Consider the following 26,641-nt stretch of genomic DNA (forward strand, 5'->3'; position numbering starts at 1 on the left):
TTTTTATGAATGATTGAATGAAAGCATATTGAATGATAGTTTTGAGGAAATATATTCATTTTCAACCCTAAACTGTTTGATTAACTTTGTGTACAGTTTTATGTACACAGAAGTGGATTACCTGTCTTGATAAATTCCTTAGAATTTCTTAATTCATCTTTTCCCCACCAAAATACGAACATGTTTCCCTTATAAATTTGTGCATTATGTCTGAAAAGTTCAGTATGCCAGCTTTAGTTTGTGGTTTTTAATTAAATAATAACTTTGCTGGGCATTTGTATTATAAAGCCACTGTTATACAGCCTGGATAGTGTAAATACGTCTGCTGTCTCAGGCATGATCAAATGCAATTTGAGCTAATGCTTTTCTGATTAATGGAAAAAATATATATATATACCTATATATTTTTACATAATTTTATATTAGGTACACTCTCAGAAAAAAGGTTCCAAACTGTACCTTTTTTGTAGCTGGGGTGGTACCCTATAGGGAACAATGTTGTTCCTCTAGTTAGTTTTTACCTGGTATTGGGTACATACTGTAATTGTATCTATAAGGAACTATTGTGTACCTTAAAAATACTATTGTGCATTTTTAAGGTACATTTGTATATTGTGTTCCTCTGGGAACAAAATTGTGCCTTGAAGGTATACAGTTGTTCCTTATAGGTACAATTGTGTATTCAAAACGAGTTGAAAACTCTAAATAGAGGTACAAAAATGTCCCCTTATTGAGGGTACCACCCCAGCGACAGAAAATGTATAGTTTGGAACCTTTTTTTCTGAGAGTGTAGAAACAGGCTTTTTAGTTGCCCGCACGATGTCACTAGCCTTTCATTTTACATTAATGTTTCCATGACTCAGCTAAGCTCCTCCTCGTTTCGTAGCGGCTTCCCGAGCAGAGGTCTTTGTTCAGAATCCGCCATTGTGTCGGGAGGCTGCTGTTGCGTGATATCGTGTGAATGATTCCTCCGCGAGTATGCTATCGGATTTCTATGATTGTTTCATATACTGGAGATTTAGACACAATGGAATCCCATGGACGACACAAATTTAGGTTTTGGGGTTTTATGTTTCTACTCTGTCTGCTTTGGAATGGAGCGGATGGACAGTTTGTGTATTCCGTGTCGGAGGAAGCAAACCCAGGCACTACAGTTGGGAATTTTGCGAAGGATTTTAATCTAAATGTTCAGGACCTTGAAGTACGGGGGTTTCATATTGTTCCGGGACCCAACAAGAGGTATTTCGATGCTAATTTAAAAACTGGAATACTCCATGTCAGAGAGAGAATTGATCGAGAAGAGATATGCGAGCACAACATAAAATGTTCTCTGCCTTTAGAAGCCATGATTAGCTCTCCGTTGAACATATACAGATTTGAAGTAAATGTTCTAGACATTAATGATAATGCACCTGCATTTCGGACATCAGTAACAACTCTGAATGTAAGCGAATCAGCTATTCCAGGGGAGAGATTTCCATTGCCGACTGCGTTTGATGCGGATGTGGGCAGTAACTCGGTAAAGAGCTACAAACTGAGTCCGAATGAACATTTTTCTCTGGATGTACAAAGCGGAGGAGAGCAGAGTGTAACTGCAGAGTTAGTGCTGCAGAAAGCTTTAGACCGAGAAAAACAGTCTGTGGTCCAGCTCACACTGACTGCTATTGACGGAGGAAAACCTCCTAAATCTGGTACAACAGAGATCATAGTTAATGTTGTGGATATTAATGATAATATTCCTGTTTTCAGTAAATCTCTGTACAAAGCTCGCATTAGTGAGAATGCATCGCGTGGTACACACGTGATAACTGTTCAAGCTGTTGATTTAGACGAGGGCGTAAACAGTGAAATAATTTACGCAATTGTCAATCATGACAGTGACTATAATGCCGATTTATTCTCGATAAACCCAGAAACAGGTGAAATTACCGTGCAAAAGACTGTAGATTACGAGCAGAGGAATGCAGTAGAACTACGTATACAAGCAAAAGATAAAAGTAATAACCCGAGAGCCGCACTTTGTAAATTGCTGGTCGAAATCGTTGATGTTAATGACAATATACCGGAGATTTCTGTGACGTCATTACTGAACACAGTTAAGGAAGATGCTCCGATTGACACCATGGTTGGAATGATAACTGTAACTGATAATGATGCTGGTAAAAACGGGCAAGTTATTTTAAAAATCCAGGGCTCCGTCCCTTTTAAAGTTCAAAACTCTTACAAGAATTATTATACTTTAGTTGTTAATGGTCCTCTGGACAGAGAGAGCGCGTCTGAGTATAACGTGACTATCACAGCTACTGATGAAGGGACTCCTCCTCTCTCTAGTACCAGTGTCATTACTGTACACGTTTCTGATGTGAATGACAACGCGCCGCGCTTTCCAGAGCCCGTCATTAATGTTTATGTGAAAGAGAACAGTCAGGTTGGAGCTGTTATTCATACAGTATCTGCTTCTGATCCTGATGTAGGTGATAATGCCCGAATAACATATTCATTAGTCGAAAACTCTAAAAGCGGCCCGGTAACATCCATGATCAACATCAACTCTGACAATGGAGATATACACAGTTTACAGTCTTTTAACTATGAGGAGATAAAAACGTTTCAGTTTAAAGTTCAGGCCACAGACTCTGGTGTTCCTCCTCTGAGCAGTAACGTGACTGTAAATGTGTTTATCCTGGATGAGAATGACAACAGTCCCGCGATTCTCGCGCCCTATTCCGAGCACGGTTCCGTGAACACCGAGAACATTCCCTATTCTGCTGAGGCGGGCTACTTTGTGGCCAAGATCAGGGCTGTAGATGCAGACTCTGGTTACAATGCACTGCTGTCTTACCACATCTCTGAACCCAAAGGAAACAATCTGTTCCGAATCGGAACCAGCAGCGGGGAGATCAGGACTAAGAGGAGAATGAGTGACAATGACCTGAAAACTCACCCGTTGGTCATTTCGGTTTGTGATAACGGAGAGCCCTCACTGTCAGCGACTGTGTCTATTGATGTTGTGGTTGTTGAAAGCACAGGTGACGTCAAGACTCAATTCAGACATGTGCCGATGAAGGAGGAGAGTTTCTCGGATTTAAATCTGTATTTGCTGATCGCCATTGTGTGTGTGTCCGTCATCTTTTTACTGAGTCTCATCAGTTTGCTAGCTGTCAAATGTCACAGGACAGACGGCAGTTTGGGCAGGTACAGCGCCCCAATGATCACCACACACCCTGACGGGAGCTGGTCTTACTCCAAATCTGCTCAACAGTATGACGTGTGTTTTAGCTCGGACACACTGAAGAGTGACGTAGTGGTTTTCCCCGCGCAATTTCCGCCTGCAGATGCAGAACTGATCAGTATTAATGGAGGAGACACTTTTACCAGAACACAAACACTTCCTAGTAAAGACAAGGTAAGATATAACAGGAAAAATTCCAGCTCTTGTATCTTAATTTGTCGGGCACAGTAAAATGGGTAAAAGGAAACATAAGTAGACCTGCATGATTTCCAAGATTCCAAGATAACGAAAGAAAAACTAAATGCGAATACATATTTTCTGACCTATAGATAGCCTATAGTTTCTGTTGAAAGCCACTTGGTGTCAGTATAGAAGTGTTTGGCAACCTTTGTGCGTGCCCACTCTGGCTCCTCCTCATTCTCCCCTTGAGCGCGCGCTCATGCGCTTTGTTCTTTATGGTCTTGATGGCTGCATGAAAGGAAACAAAATGTCATACTTGGCAGTATAAGCAGAAATGTATCCTCTTTATTGTTGATATTATTATTTTTGTACAGTGGTCGGTGGAGTTTACATAATTAATGCGCAATGGCAAGGATTATTATCGGCTGGACTGTTATTTTTCACCTTTTTCTGCGCTTGTTGGATATAGCTTCAGCACAGGTCGCATATTCGATTTCAGAGGAGGTGAATACGGGGACCTTTGTTGGAAACATCGCAAAGGATCTTAACTTAAATATTCAAGAACTGGAGTCACGCGGATTTCATATCCCCTCAGTTTCGGGAAGAAAATATTTTGAGGTTAATTTGAAAACCGGTGTTCTGTTCGTCAGCGAAAGGATAGACCGGGAACAATTGTGTTCTGCCTCACTACAATGTTCGGTGAATTTGGAAGCCATTGTAAACAATCCATTGAACTTGTTTCGCATTGAAGTAAAAATTGTAGACATTAATGATAATGCTCCGTCGTTTCGTGTTAAGTCTAAGCATTTTAATGTTTCAGAATTAGCCGCCGTTGGCGACAGATTTCAGTTGCCGAGAGCGTCGGATCCTGATGTCGGAACGAACTCAATAAAAAGCTACAAGCTGAGCCCAAATGAACACTTCTCTCTGGATGTACAAAGCGGAGGAGAACAGATTGTATCAGCTGAGTTAGTGCTGCAGAAAGCTTTAGACAGAGAAAAACAGCATGTGATCCAGCTCACACTGACCGCTATTGACGGAGGAAAACCTCCTAAATCCGGGACAATGCAGATAGTCATAAATGTACAAGATGTGAATGATAACGCACCCGTGTTTGGCAAAGCTCTTTACAAAGTGCGTCTGATCGAGAATGCACCAAAAGGAACATTAGTCATCAATCTGAATGCGACCGATATAGATGAAGGCATGAATAGTGAAATTGCTTACTCGTTAGTTCATCAGGACAGTGACGATACAACAAACAACGTTTTTAAGATCGATTCTGCGAAGGGTGAAATTTCAGTCCAAGGCAGTGTCGATTTTGAGCAACACAATGCCTATGAGATTCATGCGCAGGCGAAAGACAAAGGCGCGAGCCCTCGTTCTGCGCACTGTAAAATCCTAGTCGAGATTTTAGACACGAACGACAATGAGCCAGAAATATCATTAACGTCACAGGTGACCACTGTGAGAGAGGATGCTAAACAAGAAACAACGGTTGCTTTAATAACTATATTCGACAAAGACTCGGGGAAGAATGGAAATGCACACGGGAAAGTGGTAGGCGATGTTCCTTTTAAATTACAGTCATCTTATAAGAATTATTATTCTCTTGTTGTGGATGGGCCATTGGATAGAGAACGTGTTGATCGATATAATGTTACGATCATGGCCTCAGATGAAGGGACTCCGCCTCTTTCTGCCACTCGTGTTTTTACAGTATTTGTGTCAGATGTTAATGACAATGCACCGCGTTTCCCAAGCCCTGTTATAAATGTATTTGTGAAAGAAAATGGTCCCAAGGGACAAATTATTTATAGTCTTTCGGCTAATGATCATGATTTAGATGAAAATTCCAAAATTACATATGGATTACTGGAACCACTTCACAAATCTGCAACTTCATATTCAGCTGTTAGTATAAACTCTGACAATGGAGATATACACAGTTTACAGTCTTTTAACTATGAGGAGATAAAAACGTTTCAGTTTAAAGTTCAGGCCACAGACTCTGGTGTTCCTCCTCTGAGCAGTAACGTGACTGTAAATGTGTTTATCCTGGATGAGAATGACAACAGTCCCGCGATTCTCGCGCCCTATTCCGAGCACGGTTCCGTGAACACCGAGAACATTCCCTATTCTGCTGAGGCGGGCTACATTGTGGCCAAGATCAGGGCTGTAGATGCAGACTCTGGTTACAATGCACTGCTGTCTTACCACATCTCTGAACCCAAAGGGAACAATCTGTTCCGAATCGGAACCAGCAGCGGGGAGATCAGGACTAAGAGGAGAATGAGTGACAATGACCTGAAAACTCACCCGTTGGTCATTTCGGTTTGTGATAACGGAGAGCCCTCACTGTCAGCGACTGTGTCTATTGATGTTGTGGTTGTTGAAAGCACAGGTGACGTCAAGACTCAATTCAGACATGTGCCGATGAAGGAGGAGAGTTTCTCGGATTTAAATCTGTATTTGCTGATCGCCATTGTGTGTGTGTCCGTCATCTTTTTACTGAGTCTCATCAGTTTGCTAGCTGTCAAATGTCACAGGACAGACGGCAGTTTGGGCAGGTACAGCGCCCCAATGATCACCACACACCCTGACGGGAGCTGGTCTTACTCCAAATCTGCTCAGCAGTATGACGTGTGTTTTAGCTCGGACACACTGAAGAGTGACGTAGTGGTTTTCCCTGCGTCATTTCCGCCTGCAGATGCAGAACTGATCAGTATTAATGGAGGAGACACTTTCACCAGAACACAAACACTTCCTAGTAAAGAGAAGGTAAGCTAGGCAGCCTTTGAAGTTTTCTGTATGTTGACCAAATAAATTATATACGCACTTTAATAAATCAAAGGCCACAACCTTGTATTGAGATCCAACCTCTAGTTCAATTGGATCTCCTTCTGTCACCTCTGTGCAGTCCAGGCCATGTTGTTTAGATTGTGGGAGCTGTCTGTGGTTCTGAAATACACTGAGACTGCGTGTTGTGTGTCTCTGTCCAGCGTGCTGTGTGCTGAATTGAGCAGTAATCTTCAAGAGGCCATATTTTGTACAACCATTTATGCCTGTGTTGACCTGTTGGAGTTTCATGGCTTCACATATTCACAAGTGTCATTTAAATTGTGAGATTTGCTTTTATTTATTTATTTTTTCTCCCCAATGCCTCATTTTGTTTTCTTTCACAATTTTATGTTCTGTCTAATGCAGAGATTACCACGCCTGTTTGTAGGTCTGAACATGAGTCAGACTGCTGTCACATGGGGCAGATTTGTTGCTCTCTCGTGTTGGCTAAAGAGGCCATGCCCGGCTTTTGTGTTCCCCCTGGAAAATCTCTGGCACATAAACAGAGAAAAAGATGCTGTTGCTTTGCTTGAATTTGCAAATGCTATCTTGCTGAACACATGTGCTTCCCCTTCTTTGTGTCTATTTTTTGTCTCATTCCTTCCTGCAGGCAGTATTACTTTCTGGTTGTGGAGCTTTTCATGATATTCAATCCATTAACAAGTGATTTCCCAATGGATGTTTCATCTGAATTCATTCTGTAAACATGTTTCAGTAGATTATCATTAGCACAGAATTTTAGCTGCTGTCCAGCCTCTCTCTCTCTCTCTCTCTCTCTCTCTCTCTCTGTCTGCAGCTGAGCCCCTCAGCAGGGTGTGAACAATACAGATACATTCTGCAGCCTGAAATTTTGAGCAAGGCTCTCCTATATCTCTAAATGGTGTTGTCTCCTTTGCAAAATAGGCCAGTATTGTATTTCTTCAATGGTTCAATATATTTGGCTGTTTTGACGTTTTCCTTCTGTTGTCTCTTTATTTGTACCATTAAGTGGATCTTTACATTTGTAAGAAGCTCTCTGTACAGTATATACAGTATAAAGCACATATTTGTTATCCTCGGTATTACTCTGTTATACTGTACTTTTATAGTTGAATAATACTGTATATGCAGTAGGGTCTAAAAGTTTGAGAGCACTAGTGAAAATGCATCCATGTTGCATTTTTCTGATTTATTAAAACTTTTTATTTATATATTATTATTACAAATGCACATAAATTTCATAATGCCTTAGTACTCTCTCCCTTTTCTTTTAATGATGGCATGCACTGGAGCTTGCATGCATATAACCTGATGATTCTCACCATGTTGTGAGAATGTTCCAAAGAAGAGCATCTTGAGAAATTTGACCTTTTGTGCAAGTACATTTATATGGTCAATGTAAAAAAATAAATAAAGATTTGTTAAACTTTAATTAGTGAACTCGAAATAGTGCAGAACCTGAAATATTTGTTCATTTTACCTCCTAACCTTCTTTGTTTTAAAAAAGTTTAAATCCTAAAAATGTTCAGGTTTAAATAAAACAAAACCCCAGATTTCCATTGTGATTTCATATTTTTGGACCCCACTTTAGATATATGTATTTAGTAAGTCAATGTGCTGACCCAACCAGAGGGATACAGACATGCAGAAGGACACATCTCCCCTGTAGGGTGTTTGCACTTGGAATTATACAATATATCACTTTAAAGGTCATTGTGTGTGTTTTCTGTAAATCATCTGTGTTTATTTATTGTCATTGATTGAGATTTACTGTAGAACTGCAGGTTTGTGCTTTACTTTGCTGTGTTTTGTTGTGTAAAACAGCCAGATTTACACACAAACACATGCTCCATTTTTTTTGTCTCGTTGCTGGCTGAGGTTTTCCTTTTAAGCTGATGCATGTGTGGGAGAAAGAGAGGGGGATGGGAGAGAGAAACAGAGGGAGAGAGAAAGGGAGGGGAATGGTGGTGTTGAGAAAGGAGAGATTGGATAAAATCTGGAGGGAGGAATACAGAGAGAATGAGAGCAAGAGGGAAAATGAGTGGGGGAGGGTGTGGTAATTTTCCTTCCTGTGCTGCAGTTTGCAGGCTAAGCTCATAGCTCTGACATCATCACTGTCAATCACAGCACAACCCCGCCCTCTGCTCCAATTCTGCTGAGGACAAGAGTCACTCTGAAAACAACCACAAACACAGGCATGCTGAATACAGATTGATTGTATATATGTGTGTGTTTGTGATGGTTTGCAAATATGAGAAGTAAAAGGTTGCACGGTTTAGTATGTGTTGACCAACAGTATGCATGTCAGTAGTGATGGTTTTATTGCAGAGTGCATTGGCCATGTGCTCTGGCTTGTACAGGATGGCTCAGTGTATTACATTATTGATTTCATAAGCACATTACTGAGAGTGAGATAAAATAGAAAGAGATCCAGCTCAGCTAAGTGCTTTGCATTTCAATAATCTGCCTTAGTGCCAGAAATGTCTGCTCAGAGTGAGTTTAACATCATCTGTTGATTGGGGTTGGGCGATATATCGAATATTCAAAATATTGGCATTGATTTAGCTGGTGATATAAAATTAAGATGCATTCTTGATGTCAAGATGATTAAATGCATGTTTTATTTGGCCATCAGTTTGTTTGCATCACTACTCCCCATGTGGCATTGCTCATGTATTAAAATGGTTTAAATATACACTGTGTGCACAATTATTAGGCAAATTGTATTCCTCAGGATTATTTTTATTGTTGAACAAACACAATGCTCTCAGTCAATCCAAAATGTTATTGAACCTCAAACCTCAATGTTTAACAAAGACAAAGTGAGTTTCGTCTTTCTCAGGGGAATATATAAGTGTGCACAATTATTAGGCAACTAAATTAAAAAAATAATTTCTCCCAACTCAATTGTTTATTTTCAATTTTAGAGTAAGTGCAACAAATAAGTAACACAAAATGACAATTAAATGACATTTTTAGCTCTTCAAAAATATTCAGTGACCAATATAGCCACCCTTCTTTTCAATAACTGCCATGAGCCTTCCATCCAGGGAGTTTGTCAGTTTCTTTATCTGTTCACGAACAACTTTCACTGAAGCAGCAACCACAGCCTCCCAAATGCTGTTCAAAGAGGTGTATTGTCTTCCCTCACTGTAAATCTCACATTTGAGAAGGGCCCACAAGTTCTCAGTAGGATTTAAGTCAGGTGAGGAAGGGGCCAAGTCATTATTTGGGCATATTTGAGGCCCTTGCTGGCTAGCCAAGCAGTGGAGTACTTGGATGCATGTGATGGAGCATTGTCCTGCATAAAGATCATGGCCTTCTTGAATGCTGAGGACTTCTTCCTGTACCACTGCTTGAAAAAAGTACTTTCCAGAAACTGGCAGTAGGTTTGAGAGTTGAGTTTCAGTCCATCTTCAACTCAAAAAGGTCCAACTACCTCAACCTTAATGATAGCAGCCCATACCAGTACCCCTCCTCCACCTTGCTGGCACCTGACTCGAAGTGGTGCCCTGTGTCCATTAGTGATCCAGCCACGGGCCCATCCATCTGGTCCATCAAGAGTCACTCTCATTTTATCTGTCCATAAAACCTTTGAAAAATCTGTCTTCAAGTATTTCTTTGCCCAATCTTGATGCTTCAACTTGTGAATATATTCAGTGGTGGTCGTGTTTCAGCCTTCTTGACCTTGGCCATGTCTCTGAGCACTTGACACCTTGTACTTCTGGACAATCCAGGTAGATTAAAGTTTTGGAATATGGTGGCATTGGAGGACAATGGGTTCCTGGTAGCTTCACATTTAATTCTTCTGAAGTCTTTTGCAGTTAATTTGTGCCTTTTCTTCTCCATGCGTTTTTTGCGCCCCCAGTTGACTATTCACAACAAAACGTTTGATTGTCTGGTGGTCACGCCTCAATAGTTTAGCTATTTCAAGAGTGTTGCATCCATCTGATATTTTACAATTTTTGACTTTTCAGTGTCAGTTAAATCTCTTTTTTGGCCCATTTTACCTGAGGTAATGAAGCTGCCTAATAATTATGCACACCTTGATATAAGGTGCCTCATCATTACACAAATACATATCACCTGAAAATTATTGAATCCAATAAGCATTAAAGTTTATATGGTTTGGAGTTGGAAAATGTGCATGGAAATAATGATAAGATCAGAATACGCACTTGCCTAATAATTGTGCACACAGTGTAAATAGGTTGTGAAAACAATGTGGGGAAACTTACCTTGATCATTTTAACTTGATTTTCACTGTGTTTTTCTTTGTGTATAATCAATTTTGAATCTAATTGGCTTCAGTGGCTGTTTGGTTGAAAGAAAGATTCTTATAATTGAAAAAAATAAATAAAATCACAATTTTAACCAAAGGGTTGTTGAGATAATATTTACTGAATTTTGAGAAATTGCATTGTGTCCTATATGATACATATTTGTGTCCTATATTCATGAACTAGAGTGCATGACCCACAGTTTATTGGCACAATCATCGACCAGTCTCTCTTTAAACAGGGTAGTGACATATTTTCTGTAATGTTCTTGCTTTGTTCCCTCGCGTCATCTCTGTGTCCCTCACTTCCTGTCCAAAAATACACCCTCGCACATGCCATAATGATGTTACATTGACATCTTAGCACTTAGTGTCTTTTCTTATCCTGTCATCCTCAGATTGTCATGACAACCAGGCTCTGTTCATTCACAGCTAACCAATGCTGCATTTTGCCACACCCACTCAGAGAGAAAGTGAGCAAGGGGGGAGAGAGAATGAGAGAGACAGAGCATGTGAGCAGATAGGTTGTGGTGATACAGGAAATGAAGAGAAAGACAGAGTCAGAGCGTGTTTATGAGAACGAGGGAATGAAATGGGAGGCAGGTGGCATCAGGGAAACAAATGAGGGTGAAAGGGAGACAATAAAAACATTCTTAGAATTAATTCACTCTCAGGAGGCTGTGTGGAGGAACAGTAGCCGCTGGTTGTTTAGCCACTGATTAAACATGACAGAATTTATCAAGGCCTCATTGAGAGACAGACGCAGAGAGAGGGAGAGACAAGGGCTGCATTTATGCTCTCCACCAATTCTGATGTTTACACCTATATCTGGCAGATATTAGACCTTGTTGCCTGCTTGTAAACAAGTGAAGAAAAACAAACTAACAATTTTTTTTTTTTTACATCCAAATTTGGCTACTTTCATATGTATTTTTCAACACCTAACACTCATATGATCCTTCTCATATTTTTTTTTTTATCATTAATATCCACTGTAACAGAATATTTATGTATATACTGTATACACTGTATACAGATTTTACTGTTTCAGGAGGAAATTGGTACTTTAATTCACCAAAGAGCCATTCAACTGATCACAAAATATAGTCAGGGCATTACTGATGTAAAAAACAGCACCATCACTATTTAAAAAAAGTCATTTTTGATAAATCTAGACAGCAGTCATCACTCCCAACACCTTATCCTTGAGTAATCATGCTAAATTGATCATTTGGTACTAGAAAATCACTTGCCATTATATCAAACACAGCTGAAAGCTATTTGGATCATTAAATGAAGCTTAACATTGTCTTTGTGTTTGTTTTTGAGTTGCCACAGTATGCAATAGACTGGCATGTCTTAAGGTCAATATTAGGTCAAAAATGGCAAAAGAAGAAACAGCTTTCTCTAGAAACTCATCAGTCAATCATTGTTTTGAGGAATGAAGGCTATACAATGCTTAAAATTGCCAAAAAACTGAAGATTTCATACAAAGGTGTACACTACAGTCTTCAAAGACAAAGGACAACTGGCTCTAACAAGGACAGAAAGAGATGTGGAAGACCAGATGTACAACTAAACAAGAGGATAAGTACATCAGAGTCTCTAGTTTGAGAAATAGATGCCTCACATGTCCTCAGCTGACAGCTTCATTGAATTCTACCCGCTCAACACCAGTTTCATGTACAACAGTAAAGAGAAGACTCAGGGGTGCAGGCCTTATGGGAAGAATTGCAAAGAAAAAGCCACTTTTGAAACAGAAAAACAAAAAGAAAAGGTTAGAGTGGGCAAAGAAACACAGACATTGGACAACAGATAATTGGAAAAGTGTGTTATGGATCTTAACCCCATTGAGCTTTTGTGGGATCAGCTAGACTGTAAGGTGCCCGACAAGACAGCCACATCTATGGCAAGTGCTACAGGAAATGTGGGGTGAAATGTCACCTGAGTATCTGGACAAACTGACAGCTAGAATAACAAGGATCTGCAAAGCTGTCATTGCTGCATGTGGATGATTTTTTGATGAGAACTCTTTGGAGTAGTTTAAGTATAGTAATTTTTCATGTTATTAATGTCCTGACTATACATTGTGATCAGTTGAATTCCACTTTGGTGAATAAAAGTACCAATTTCTTTCCATAAGAGCAAAATCTTTACATTATTCCAAACTTTTGGCTGCCAGTGTATATGTGTATGTACAAACAAAGTAATTCTGGCAGCTATGCAATTTTTGAAATGTTAAGCACACATTTGGAACAAGGACACTTTCCTTTGCAAACATGAAAAGAAATGAGCATAAATCAATACTCAAAAGATGTTCTTGCATATACTGACTTAAAAAGGCTGGTTTTGTGCACACACATATTTACAATGTAAAAGACATAAAAAGAATTAAGATTTTATTAAATTACTGTGAATATAATAGGTAAAATAATGTAATATTTGGTGGCATTCATGTTAAGCACTTTTAAGGACTAGGCTTCTGCATACATTGCTGTTCTCAAACTAGTGTGTCTTGGTGATGTAAACACAGTTATTTATGTCCTAACTGAAAGTGAACAGGCAGAGAAGTGTCGAAGTATTAGATCTGTGCATTAAGTCTTGCAGTGTAAATGCAGCCAGTGACTGTGAGAAGGAGAAAGAGGACAAGCAAGAAAAGGGAAAATCTTGGCTACTTGATTATTCTGGCTTTCATACATAAATGCAGTGTTTACGGGGAGCTCAGATTTGTGTGCACAGTGGGCTACTGAGGCGTGTCTGCTGTGCCTGATAGCTTTGTTTCACCTCCATAGGCGGCTGTTTTAGAATCGCGTTTCTGAAGGACACCCGGTGCTGATGCAGCTGGGGTTTAGGAGGACTCCAGAGGTTGACGGGGTTTTGTGTTTAGTAAAATCATGGCCTGTTCTCTGATGGAAGGATGTAATGGAGGAGAAATTACATAGGCTTTGGGATCACAGATCTGGGGCTCATGTTGGCTTACAGATGGAGAGAGCGTTCTGGGTGCATTTTAGCTGTGCCTGCAGAGAATAGAACAGAGAGTTTTAAATGTTTTATTTATTTTGGAATACCTACTCTCTTGGTTTGAAGATTTGCAGTGGGGAGTGTTTGAATGCTTGCCTGAAAATCTAGGCTGTGATAAGTAATGCCTGTCCTGGGAGTTTTTTTTATTTTTATTATTATTATTATTTCCTTACAATGGTTCAATTTGATTAAGATTGTTTACTAAATGGTGCGATGCATGATGACATTTTAAATTTGAGTTGGTTTCATTTGCCCCATCGAACACGTTTTGGGAATAGGGATTGAAAACCTTGATTGGTGAATTTTTGCAACTGTATTTGCAAGTGTATTATAGATGAGAAATGAATTTGTAATACATTGGCTATTATTGGAACAATGATCAATTACTACATTCCAAAATCTATAAATCGGTGCATTTTTACACTCCTAGTAAGTTTATATATAGTGAAAGAAAGAGTGTAGATATTTGGTCTTTAATTTCACTCTTTGTAAAATTCTCACCATTTTCATGGTTGGTTAAAATGTGTTTTATAGTCTGTTTTATAGTTATACAGTGACATATAGAGGACAGAAAAGGAAAAATAGCTGAGCTTTCCCATAGATTGTGTTAAAAATAGATCATACTATAAAGGAAACAGAGGAAAAGAGGCAAATGGGTATACAGTATATATGGACTGAGTATAAGAGAATAGCACTGATTGCAGACAATATCAGTGTTTTGAGATGAGACTTGTGGCTGGAACAAGGAAGCTGTCTTGTTTCTATTCCATTTTCTGTGTTGCTGGAATCATCTACAGTCTTAAAGAACAGGGAGAGAAAGAGAGCTGGTACATTCGTGTGGGTTTGTTCTGATATTTGTCATGTATCCTGCACTACTTCTTTGTACCCATAGAGGTCTGACTTTACCCATGTACTGTCTGACAGTAGCCAACACATGCTGGCAGACATACATACCTTTTTTTCCCTTTGTCTTTTAACCTACATCTAACTTATTTATTTCTAGGAGAACTGAAAAGTAAGTAATAAAGGCCAGTATCACAAAAACCTTTGCATATTACCACTATTAAAATAAAAGGTTGGTCAAAGTCTTTATGAAACATGATTTGTTTTATTCTATGTGTAGTTTACCCCATTTTAGTTCTGTGATGATTTCTGTTTTATATAGAACATTTAATCCATGTATTTATTGCATAGTATTAATCAGAACAGTCATCAATTTAGGTGCATTCAAACTTAGAATTTTATGTCACTTAATAAGGTACATTTGTTAACATTAGTTAATGCATTAGGTGTCATGAACAAACAATTAACAGTATGTTTACAGCATTTATTAAGCTTTGTTAATGTTAGGTAATAAAAATACAATTGTTCATTGTTAGTTCATGGTGCATTAACTAATGTTAACCAACACAACTTTTGATTTTTAAAATGTATTATTATATGTTGAAATTAACAAAGATTAATAAATGCTGTAAATGTATCGTTCGTTGTTAGTTCATGTTGTTAACTAATGTTATTGTAAAGTGTTACCAATAATTCTAAAGAGAAATGGGCACAAAATGGGAAACGATAAATAAAAAAAAAAGACTTGATACACTAAAATATGCAAAAAGAAAACGTTTCATTAAACACTTATTGAGGAGTTTGTGGCGGTTTTCTGATGATGTCATCTGTGTGAGCATTTATTGTTGTGACTGATGGATACAGTGAAGTCATCACTTGTGGCCCTGAGCAGTGTGACAATGAAGAGGGAAGCCCCTGTTGAACAGGTCACAGAACTGACTCAATACACACACACATTGCATAGACAGACAGCACTGACCCACACTCCCAAAAGGGCCATGACCCTCATTTCATAAACGTGCAGGAGGAGAATTCAATACCCTTATACATTTTTCTACTCAGACTAAGTCCAGAGTCCATGCTTTTCTCCTCAGGCTGATCTGTGATTCTCTCATAGATTGTTCTGTAACTCCACACGGCATATCAGCCATTATTGCAGTCTAATGAATATCTTTTTAAAGGGGCGATAACTGTGCTGGAATAAGCCATCGTTAATATTTCAGAGTCATTTATAATGAGTGACTAGAGATGGATATTAATGTCCAACTACAGCATTCTTGTGAAGCTGTAGAGAAGTAGACTCTGATACGGAGAAGTGATCAGATTCATTTGTATATATAATATAATATAATATAATAAATGGGTGTTTCTTCAACTTCAGTCACTCTGAGCACCGTGGACTATCAGAAAGTCTCATTTAAAAAAAAAAAAAACATTTCACACTTTTAACAACTTATTTAAATTTGTCTCCTGACAATGCCCAGCAGTGTATGTTCTAGCATCACAGGACATTTGTCATTTTATTTATTTATTTTTATTTTTTACATTTGTCATCTCAAATTCTGAATTGTGTTCAATATAATTCTGTTGTGGAAATTGCACTGATGGAAATACCTTTTTGTTTTACATTTTTAAAATTAACTGGCCAACTCCTTTGTTCTGTTAAGGCTAATTTCATAGCTTACATTTTATGTATACTAAATACACACAATTAAATAATATTTTTTCACATTTTGTTTTTATGTAATTTGGCAAAATTACAGCTTGTTTGGAAATAATGCCCAGTAAAAATATTTTGTTCACAAGTGATATTTACCTTTATTTATTTTTATTTTTTTTGTTTGTTTCTCATATTTCATCTGAAGCATGCTATTTACTTACACTTTTGTTGACTTGGTAAACAAGTACCTTAATGTTTGAGAACAAATTAGGGCAAAATTGTTTGTTGTGGTCAAAATCAAGCCACAGCTGTGGGACAGTCGTAACGTATTGAAGTAATTTTCACACAAGTAATATTTGGAATGGATTACTTCTACTATTATTTTACTCTTTGTTTAGATTATCATAGTTTTAAACATGTTATACTTTGTATTTTTACAATGAATTTCCATAGTTCAATATTGAACGTCTGGGTCTGGAACAAGGCTAAAATAGTTAAATCTATAAATAAATGGATTTAAAAAGTACCAAAAATAAATGTTGAAGGCCTGGTAAAATGTTTCTGAGTCAGTCTTAATGTGAAGAGAAAAAAGAAAAAGATGAAAGTTGTAATCGGTTTGTTTTAATACAAAAATCAACCCCGAGACATGAAAAGTGCCTGAAGTTGAAGAAACACACCCAAATATATATACACGGGTATTACGCTGAAGCTAAGGTGCTTCAAAGAACCATTTTAAGCAAGATGATTGTAGACGGATTATGTTTCGAAAGCAAAGTATTTGCCTGATTGTTTAGTCTGACAGGCATCAGTTTGAGTGGAGAGTAAGAGAGATAACTTAATCTAAAACCTCGAGAGATAGAAAGAAAAGCAAAACAATTAGCAGCAGACAGCAGATGGATGCGATTTTAACAGGTATGACAGGGAGATGTCCTTGTCTTACAAATGCATCACAGAACAATGAGACAAAGAAAAAGGCCGTGAGAGACTGTGTGTACATGCTAGACAGACCTCGAAAGAAAGGACAGATCTTTGCATCCTCTTGCGTGCATAATTGGCGATATTACAGCTGAGTTTTTTTCCCCCCAGTTCTTTATCTCAAATGTCCCGCGAGGAGCTTCTGTAAAATGTCACGGCAGCAGGGCTCGTGGTCTCAGACTGGCGAGAGCTCACCTCACGAGAGCTCAAAATACATTTGTTGAATCTGAGTTCAAATTTGAATGTGAAAGGTATATTTTAAAAAAGAAATCTCTCGATCACACCATTAAATGCTTTAGAAACGATGTTTTTTGAGGCAGTCAATATTTTTCAAATTCGGCTTATAAAATGGATAGTTCCAGTTTAAAATGGGAAGTCAAAAATTGCTTAGTTGCTCAATTAGACCCAATAAAAAAACTGATGAATTAATTCAATTCTTTTTAATTTTAAGTTGTTTCATTTACTGTAACTGTTAAAAATCTGGAATGTTATAATGGGACTCAATTAGTTATTCAATAATGAGGCTCTGTGTTTCCACTTATATGAGCAAGAGCTATCTTAAAAGACCTTTAAAACAATATATGTACCAAATATGTTAGTTCTTTGTGTTTTATGGCAGGTTTCACTTGTTACCTTTTTATGGAGCTTTAAAACAGACAACATCACTCAGAGGTATTGGCCTACATTGGAATTAAATGGCTCTGGTCATGTGACAATTTTACCTCACATTTAAGCATTTTCTGCACTTTCTTTTATGGGTGAGAACTCTGTGTAAAATATGTCAACAGCTCAATTACACTTCCAATTTCAAACAACAGTTTGGTCACAAATGTAACTGGGATTAAATTGTTAAACCCCACTTTTCTCCTTGTGCGTCCCTGCGAGAGCTTATCGTGCTTTCGGTCTCTCTCTCAGTTTCAGTTTTAAGGTGCTTTGTTGGCATAACAAACATTTTTACATTCTCTCTCTCTCTTTCTCTCTCTCTTGTCACATACACACAACACCAGAGGCACAGAGAGCTGTATTGTGAGGGCAAAGTGCGGAGGAGTATTTATTGGCCCGGTGGCCCGATGACTCAGTGCACCGGGTTATTCTAGGCAGCTCTGTCCAAACATCAACTGAAACATAGCACTGCTATCAGTACAGCAGAGCCTGCAACTTTACAGTCTCAATGAATGTCAATTAACACTCCAAACACAAAAACTTAAGAAGAGTAGCAATATCTTGCCTTGTTGAAATTGCCTATTTTTATTATTAATTGCTAATTAAGTGCCAGTTGTAGTGTCGGTGGGCAGGTGTTTAGGGCCACCTTTGGAATTAGGCGGTTGTACAGAAAAGCCCCCTCATGCTGATCACATTAGACGAAAGATGTGTTATAAATGAATCAAATTCCAATTTAAATTCGTTTTTTAATTGGATCGACATGGGCTCAGGTCCTCTTCGTTATTGTGGAAATAAGCATGTCATCATTAGCAAAGTTAACCATAGCCATACCACAAAACACCTGCAGAAAATCCACGCCTGCTCACTTCTGCCTAGAGACTGCTCGAGCTGGCTACTCGGATATGTGATGTGTGTGCTGATGTTTGGCTGGAAAGAGAGCCAAAGACAGAGTTTATAGCTTCCAATGGATGTCTAATAGTCCCGGAGGACATTAATGTGTATAGTGTCACGTCTATTGCCAGGCTTATGTACTATCTCACTTGAACCTTGATTAATTAAAGGCCAGAGCGAGAGTTTTATTGGTACTTGTGAAGTATGTATTATTTCACTTGAAGCTCATGCAATAAAGTAGGCCTACTGCAACTAAGTCAAGCCATTTTAATTTGTATAGCGCTTTTCACAGCACACATAGTTTCAAAGCAGCTTTACAGAAAATCATGCATTAACAGACAATGTACCTGTAATATGTCTTAGAATCATCATTGTGCGGTTTGATAAAAATGTGATTGTAAATTAACCATGTGTAAAACATAGGCTATTTATATATTTTATATGTTCACGCCTGTATTTATTCTCTCAGGGCAAATTATCACTCATGTTAAAATGGCTATGTCAGTAACGATAAGGTTTTGAGTGAAAAGTCAAATTACACAAAAGCTTTTGTGCTTCACGCATCTAGCTCATAGCTGTCTTAAGGTCTCAATTCGATTCGATATAGATTCATATGGATATATTTAAGTTATAATGTCCATTTAGCTTACATATGAAGAAATGATCTCTCTTGCTGTTAATTATACAAGGGACCTTTTAACTAGGTACATTAAGAAAATCATTAGTTTTTCATCATATTGATATTTTTGCTTTTTAAAAGTACATTTATATATATATATATATATATATATATATATATATATATATATATATATATATATATATATATATAAATAGTTACAAGCTTGTTGTTTACATGCATAATTTGTTCTTTTTACAAGTATTTACACTGAGATGTAGAAGAAGTGCTAAATCATTACTGTCTCTTTATCATTGGCATCAGCGTCTCACGGAGTGTTAGTTTTGGTTGAGTGAACAGAGTGCACGGCTTCTTTAGCACATCCGTGCTATGTGTGATTAGAATTAAATGTTTTATTGTTTGCTTTATTTCAACAACACATCTAAATGTAAAGAACAGACATTATTCAATGATAAATGAATTACGTGAATGTCGTCTTTGGACACACATTACATGGAACAGGTCAAACCAAACTTTTACTCTCAACAGATAAAGGATCTCGGTGACAAACTTCTTCTACTAAATCAATGCTGAGTGAAATCTGAACATTTACCAGTCAGTAGCTTATCGCAGACATTTTTAGTAGCATAGCGTGACATTTGGTCGCATATGCAAGTGATTTACTTGCATTTTAGAGGGTTGCCGCATATATAGATAAAAGCTCAATCTTGAGATTTAAGAATCGATATTGCTTTAATGAACATTGCATCAGAAAATTGATATTTTAACCCAGTCCTGAATTCTGTGGAAGTGAAATTCCAGTATAATCATATAGGATAAACAAGTGAACATGCATTAAAACCACACTGTCATGCATTCAGACATGGGTAACCTATATTATTAAAGTCAGGTTTTTATATATATATATATATATATAAATCAGATTGGGACAAACATGTTTTAGCTATTTGTTGTGAAATTGTTCATTACAATTTCTGATGGCCAAAACAATGGTTTGAAATTTGTCAATTTGAATGTTACCATTGTTTCATAAATTGCCTTGTGCTTTATAATTGTTTTATTGTTTATTTAATGACTTTTTTTCTGTTGCTAAGACTTTAACCCACCCTGAGAAATATTCACGGGAGTAAAATGTGTGACAACTAGCCCCGGTCTCATAACAGAGTGCATTTCAGGTACTGCTTTTTGTGCTGTCGGACCATAACAGGAAAGATGACTCAGTTGCACGTAGTACATGTATACCAATACATTGTAGTGCAAAACCTTTTTTCGATGGATATAGTGAAGGGCAGGTAAATATTGCCTTTACTCTTAACCATTTTTAGGTTTAAAAATTTAACTAGCGGATGAGCCTCATGATAAAAGAGAAAAAGCAGAGAAAGAAGAGGAGAGATGGAGAGAGGGAAATTAAGTGTGGGGGGAGGCACAGCAGTCAGAGATGCTCCATTTTTAATCTATGACCACTGAAACTGTCAGTCTTGGGGACAGGATAGGATGAGCGAGTGAGTGGCCAGTGAGTTTATGCTGAAGGCTAACTAGAAAAACTGTCAACAGTATTGAATGCATGAACAGAGTGAGAGGTGAGATAGCCTTCTGAGATGGATTGCTGAAAAAAAAAATAAAAAAAAAAATAAGATAATGTAAATCAGTGTTTTATGTGCAATAAAATATCAAATATACGTTTATTAAGGTGTGAATTGTTACTTAAAGCAAAGAGATTTTTTTTTTATTGCATTAAGAGTTCCATCTGGTCACCATAGCTGTACGAGAAGAGGAGACAATGAAAAAGGGCGGTGGCACTGTCTTTGTGATTGAATGCAGCCGTGTTTCCAATCGATATATATTTTTGGGCAAAAAAAACAAATTATGTAAAAAGGCATGAAAAATCTGTTTTTCCCTATGAGCCTTAGTTTTTTAAATATTTTGTGTGCATCTTTGTTGTTAATATGGGTTTGTCACTGTTTTTGTTCGGAGGTGCTGAAATGCAGTGAGCTGCGCTGGTTAGAGCTGCTCCCATCCCCCACTTGTACAGCACAGGGTGAGGGAGGGGGACAGGAGAGAGAAAGAGAGAGAGAGGGAGCAATAGGCAGCACCCGTGTGAAGGGAAACAAGAGCCAGCCTCGCGAAAAGGAGAGTAGGAGAAAAGAGCTGGGGCACGGACAAAAGAAAGAACATGGATGAAGCAGGAAAATGTCTGTTTACAAAGGCAGCCGAGCGGAGACTTTGGTCATCCTGCACATAGTCTGCCTGATTTCTTGGATGCAGTGGTTTAGAGCTGTTGCGCGGGAAGCTCTGAAGGCAGAAAGCTCTTTTTAATCCGTGTGTGGATGTTGCCAACTTGCGATGGCTGTTGCAGGGCAATGTAGCTGCATAAAAGAGAACGTGCCTCTTTGTTTTTGTTTCCTCATTGTTTTACTAAGTGGCCTTACAAATGCACAGATTCGCTACAACATTCAGGAGGAGATGGAGAGTGGCACTGTCGTTGGGGATCTTGCGCAAGATCTTGGGCTGGAACTGAAAAAGCTCTCGGAGCGTAGGATCAGAATCAGCTCCGACAGCACGAGGCGGTACTTCAGCATCAACCACAAAACTGGTAAGCTTGTTATAAGTGACCGGCTTGACCGTGAAACGCTCTGTGAGTTCAGCGGCACATGCACTCTAAACCTCAACGTGGTGTTAGAAAACCCGTTTGAGCAGCACAGCGTGGATGTTGAGATTTTGGACACGAATGACAACTCGCCACTGTTCCCCCGAGACGAGTACCAGTTGGAGATCACCGAGGGTGCACAGCCAGGCGCGCGGTTTTCCATTGAGGGTGCGCAGGATTTAGACGACGCGTCAAATTCCGTGCGCCATTATCGCCTCACCTCAAACGAACACCTGGCGCTCGACTCAACCAAACCACCTGCAGACGGAAAGCACATAGAGCTCGTGTTGAAAAAACCTTTTGACCGCGAGCTTTTGCAATCGCACCAGTTTCTTCTCACCGCCACTGATGGTGGCTCGCCTCCGCGCTCAGGCACAGCCAAAATCAACGTGCGCGTTTTGGACACCAATGACAACGTGCCAGTCTTTGATAGCTCCGTATACAAAGTTAAACTGCGGGAAAACTCACCTGTTGGCATGCTGGTGATTAAATTAAATGCCACAGACAGAGATGAGGGATCCAATGGGGAAGTGTTTTACTCATTTAGCTCTTACACGCCAGATAGGGTGAGGCAGATGTTTTCTGTGGACACTGAAAGTGGGGAAATTCGAGTTAAGGGCAATGTGGACTATGAAGAAACCAACAGCTATGAGATGTACATCCAAGCTGCAGACCGAGGCCAAGGGGCTGTCGCAGTGCACTGTAAAGTGGTGGTGGAGGTGCTGGATGTGAACGATAACCCTCCTGAGGTTGTGCTATCCTCTCTATCCAGTCCGGTTCGAGAGGACGCTCGGGCAGACACTGTGGTGGCTTTAATTAGCATAAATGACAAAGACTCTGGCCAAAACAAACAGGTCAGTTTAGACATCATTCCCCCTGACCTCCCCTTTAAAATAAAATCATTCCGAAACCATTATACCATAGTTACCTCTGCCTTTCTGGACCGAGAAACCATATCATCGTACAACATCACTGTTACAGCCACAGATGGCGGAACTCCACCTCTTTCATCGTCAATGACAGTGCGAGTGGAAGTGGCAGACGTAAATGACAATCCGCCACGTTTCGAACAGACTTCTTACACCGTTTATGTCTCAGAAAACAATGCACCCAGCACCCCTCTGTGCATTGTCAAGGCAACAGATCCTGATGCTGGTGAGAATGCACGCATCACGTACACCGTCCTGAATGACAACAACCATGGTATTTCTGTGACCTCATATGTTTCTGTGAAACCTGCCACAGGTGAGGTCTATGCATTGCGATCGTTTGATTTTGAAAAGTTGCGAGAGTTTCACTTCCAGGTCAAAGCTCAAGACAATGGTGTGCCGCCTTTGAGCAGGGTGGCGACTGTCTATATTTACATCATGGACTCGAACGACCATAGTCCACATTTCGTACACCCGGCAGCAAACAGCTCACACTCCACAGAGACTATTCTCCGAAGTGCAGAGGCAGGAGTACTTGTGATGCGTGTGCTAGCTTGGGACTTAGATGCTGGAGAAAATGCCTGGCTGCTATACAGCCTACATCATGCCCCTGAACTTGACTTATTTAAGGTACATGAGCACACGGGTGAGATTCGCACTACACGACGAGTCATCGAGGACAATTCTACCGTCTTTGGTCTCACAGTGCATGTACGAGACCATGGCCTGCCTCCGCGCTCCGCATCAACAACTATCAATGTTGCTGTCATGGAGCTCCCACCAAAAGTGGCTCCGGACCCCAAACGCATCATCAGGCCACACAGCACAATGATCTTCTCCAATGTCACACTGTATCTTATTATCGCCCTTAGTGCCACCACCTTCGTCTTCTTGCTCACCGTTTTCGTCCTTGCCATCGTTCGCTGCCATGCCTACTGCAGCCAGCCTGATGCTTGTTCATGTTGTAGTTCCAAGAAGAAGAAGACGATGAAGGCACCCAAAGATGGTGGAGGAGGAGGGGCTGCAGGTGGAGGAGGGGGTGGAGCCACAGGTGGAGGAGGCGGAGGTGCAGGCGGGGTCACAGTCCAGCAACAATCGGTGGTGCGGAGAGACCTGAAAGTGGAGCCACACTACATTGAAGTCCGAGGAAATGGCTCAATGACCAAAACGTACTGCTACAAGACCTGCCTGACCGCTACCTCAGGAAGTGACACTTTCATGTTCTACAATACAGGACGGCCGCTGAGTGGTACCTGGGGTTCAGGGGCAGACCGTTTCTTCACAGGGCAGAGCGGACAGTTTGTGCGCAGACTGAGCATGCCCGACGCCACGGCCATACAGGTGTGTGTGCGGTGCTCACGCTTTCCTAAGAAATCCATCAAGTTACTCATCCATCTATGCATGGAAACGGGAGAAAATCTGCTCACTTTTGTTGTTGTGGTTGCTGATGATTTATATCAAAGGGATAGTTTACCCAAAAATGACAATTCTGTCATCATTTACTCACCCTCATTTTGTTGTGAAACCCTCCATGTGTTCGATGGTCAAAAAAAAGAGATGTTAGGGAGAATGTTAGCATCAGCCACCATTCACTGTCATTGGATGGAAAAACAAAATATGCAATAAAAGTGAAAGGTGACTGAGGCTAACAGTACATAAAATCTCCTTTCCAGCATAGTCTCAGGATAGCTTGTAATAATTTGGACATCGTATGACTTGGCTCGTACAAAAAGGTATGACGTTTAGAACCAACCAATCAACAAATGGTCATTCAATTGATACAATACAGGCATCAAATTTTAGCTAGCCTCCTATCGAACACTTTATTTTAGGAAAGGAAACATCTGTGAACAAATTTAGTTATTCATTTCATATTCATTTATGCATATTATAATACGCTTCCCTAGTCTCGTTCCAAACCTGATGTTTACTTTTTTCCGTGGTACACAAAAGTTACTTTCCTATAAAAACCATGGTTAGGCTCAAAGGTAAGGTAATGGGTTAGACTTTATGGTTAAGTGTAGGTTTGTGTTAGGGGTTAAACTTTGGAAAAATCATTATTACCTCATTTGTTGGTTTTTTTTTCCCCCTCTGTGGTAGTAAATGTTGCACGTTTTTGTACAAGCCAGTTTGTGGGATTTCTTTGGATTTCTCCATCTTGTACTATTATTATGACTTGTCAAGAGACCAGGTTGCTCCTTTTGTGTTTCACAGAATATATTGAGGGTTTGGAACTACATGAGTGTGAGTAAATTATGACAACATTTTCATTTTTGGGCGAACTATCCCTTTAAAAGTAGCCTTGGCATCTAGTTTGTTTCTAAATGCTGGATTTGTTTAGTTGTGTTACTTACTGTTTGTAGTACGGATAAAGGCCTGTTTCAGCAGTGGAACACTTAGGTGTCTTGTCTGTTGTTTAGCAGGGTTCAGGAACGAATGCCTCCTGTAGTTTTGGAGCATTTTTACTTTTTTTCTTCTTCTTGTGCCTCATTAATTCACAGCAGAGTCTTCAGTGTGCACTGCAGAGCGCATATGTTCGTGTGTGTATATTTTTTGATGATATAGGAGTATCAGAGGTTTATGCTCCTCTCTCTAAGCATGTTTACAGCTGTCATCAAAATGCATTTCATCACTTTTGAATTCAGAGAGAATTAGAGAGAAAATTCTCTTTTCCTCCTCGATCACTCTCACTTGTTCCCTCATCCCTCTCTCTCTCTCTCTCTCTCTCTCTCTCTCTCCCCCTTCCAGCCTGTTCTGCAATGCGTTGTTTCAGGACAGCTGGGTGTGCTTATATTTAGAGGTGTGAAACTCAAACACTCCAGTTTCTCTGTACCCACACTTAAAACTCTCTAGAGAGACTCTACATCATAGGCTCTGTTTAGTTGCACAACTTCTCATTGGACATCATCAGCCAAAGCAAATAGATTAGCCCTTAATCTCTCAACATATATTATAATGATTGGTCCTCTTTGTTTACAGCTTTCAGGTTTGGAACAACCTAACAGTATTTTCATTTTTAGGTTGTTTCCACTGAAAGTTTTAATGAAAAGGAACTATTTTTCTGTGCTAAAAAAACAAACAAAAAACTTTCCAATCACGCACAGCAGCTGGTACAGATCACGGTGACCAAAGATAATCATTTCATGTTGTGTTGTTGATCTAGTTTTGAGCATTTTGGGGATTACTGGATGTGAAAAGAGTCTCTCTGTGTGAGCGCCTCTTATTTGTGAAGTAAATACTGTTCTCATTAAATGTCAGTCATGTTTGTTCTCCCTGTGTGTGATTAAGTGGCAATGGAACTCAGCTCCACGTTACCGTCGGCTGATTGGGTGATTTGGTTTAGAAGGGGAAGGAGGCTGCATTGTGATTGGTTGGTGCAAGGGTGCGAATGCTGTATCTAGGCAAGGTGTGTCCACTCAGAGCCATCCTGAGAGAGAGAAAATGAGAAAGGAACTGCTGGTGAGACGAGATCGGACTGAACTCATTATCTGCCTCTCCTCACACCACACTCACACACACAGTGAGAAAACAAAGACCTGTGAGATGAATAATAATCAGCTCTCCAGTTTATTTGCTCAGTAACTCTTTTTCTGTCTTCATATTCACCATTTGTGAGTGTGTGTGTGTGTGTGTGTGTGTGTGTGTGTGTGTGTGTGTGTGTGCGTGTGCGTGTGCGTGTGTCTGTTTTACTCAGTCATATTTTTGCAAACAAATACATAACTCCATCTGTTGCACTACTAAGGCAACTTTTTCAGGTGTGCTTCTGAAACTAATTGTGTTAATTATGCTGCCTTATAAGATACCTTCTTTTGGCCAAATTTTATCTTTCGCAGAAAAGGCAATCCCAAAATGCACTGTGAT

General features: G+C 39.4%; 2 protein-coding genes across 2 annotated transcripts in view; both read left to right on the forward strand.

The window, feature by feature from the left end:
- LOC127413161 (protein dachsous-like) overlaps nucleotides 1-26,641 on the forward strand; it is an 81,841-nt gene that overhangs the window by 26,838 nt on the left and 28,362 nt on the right. The window lies entirely within an intron of this gene.
- On the forward strand, nucleotides 3,818-6,202 carry LOC127413205 (protocadherin alpha-3-like). The gene has a single exon (XM_051650132.1). The coding sequence runs from the start codon at nucleotides 3,818-3,820 to the stop codon at nucleotides 6,200-6,202; it is 2,385 nt and encodes a 794-aa protein (XP_051506092.1).

The sequence above is a fragment of the Myxocyprinus asiaticus genome, chromosome 22, assembly GCF_019703515.2.
Source record: "Myxocyprinus asiaticus isolate MX2 ecotype Aquarium Trade chromosome 22, UBuf_Myxa_2, whole genome shotgun sequence".
Classification (NCBI taxonomy): Eukaryota; Metazoa; Chordata; class Actinopteri; order Cypriniformes; family Catostomidae; genus Myxocyprinus; species Myxocyprinus asiaticus.

Bases quoted from the DNA above. Each gene is read 5' to 3' on its own strand.
- LOC127413205 (XM_051650132.1), top strand. From the start codon at position 3,818: ATGGCAAGGATTATTATCGGCTGGACTGTTATTTTTCACCTTTTTCTG.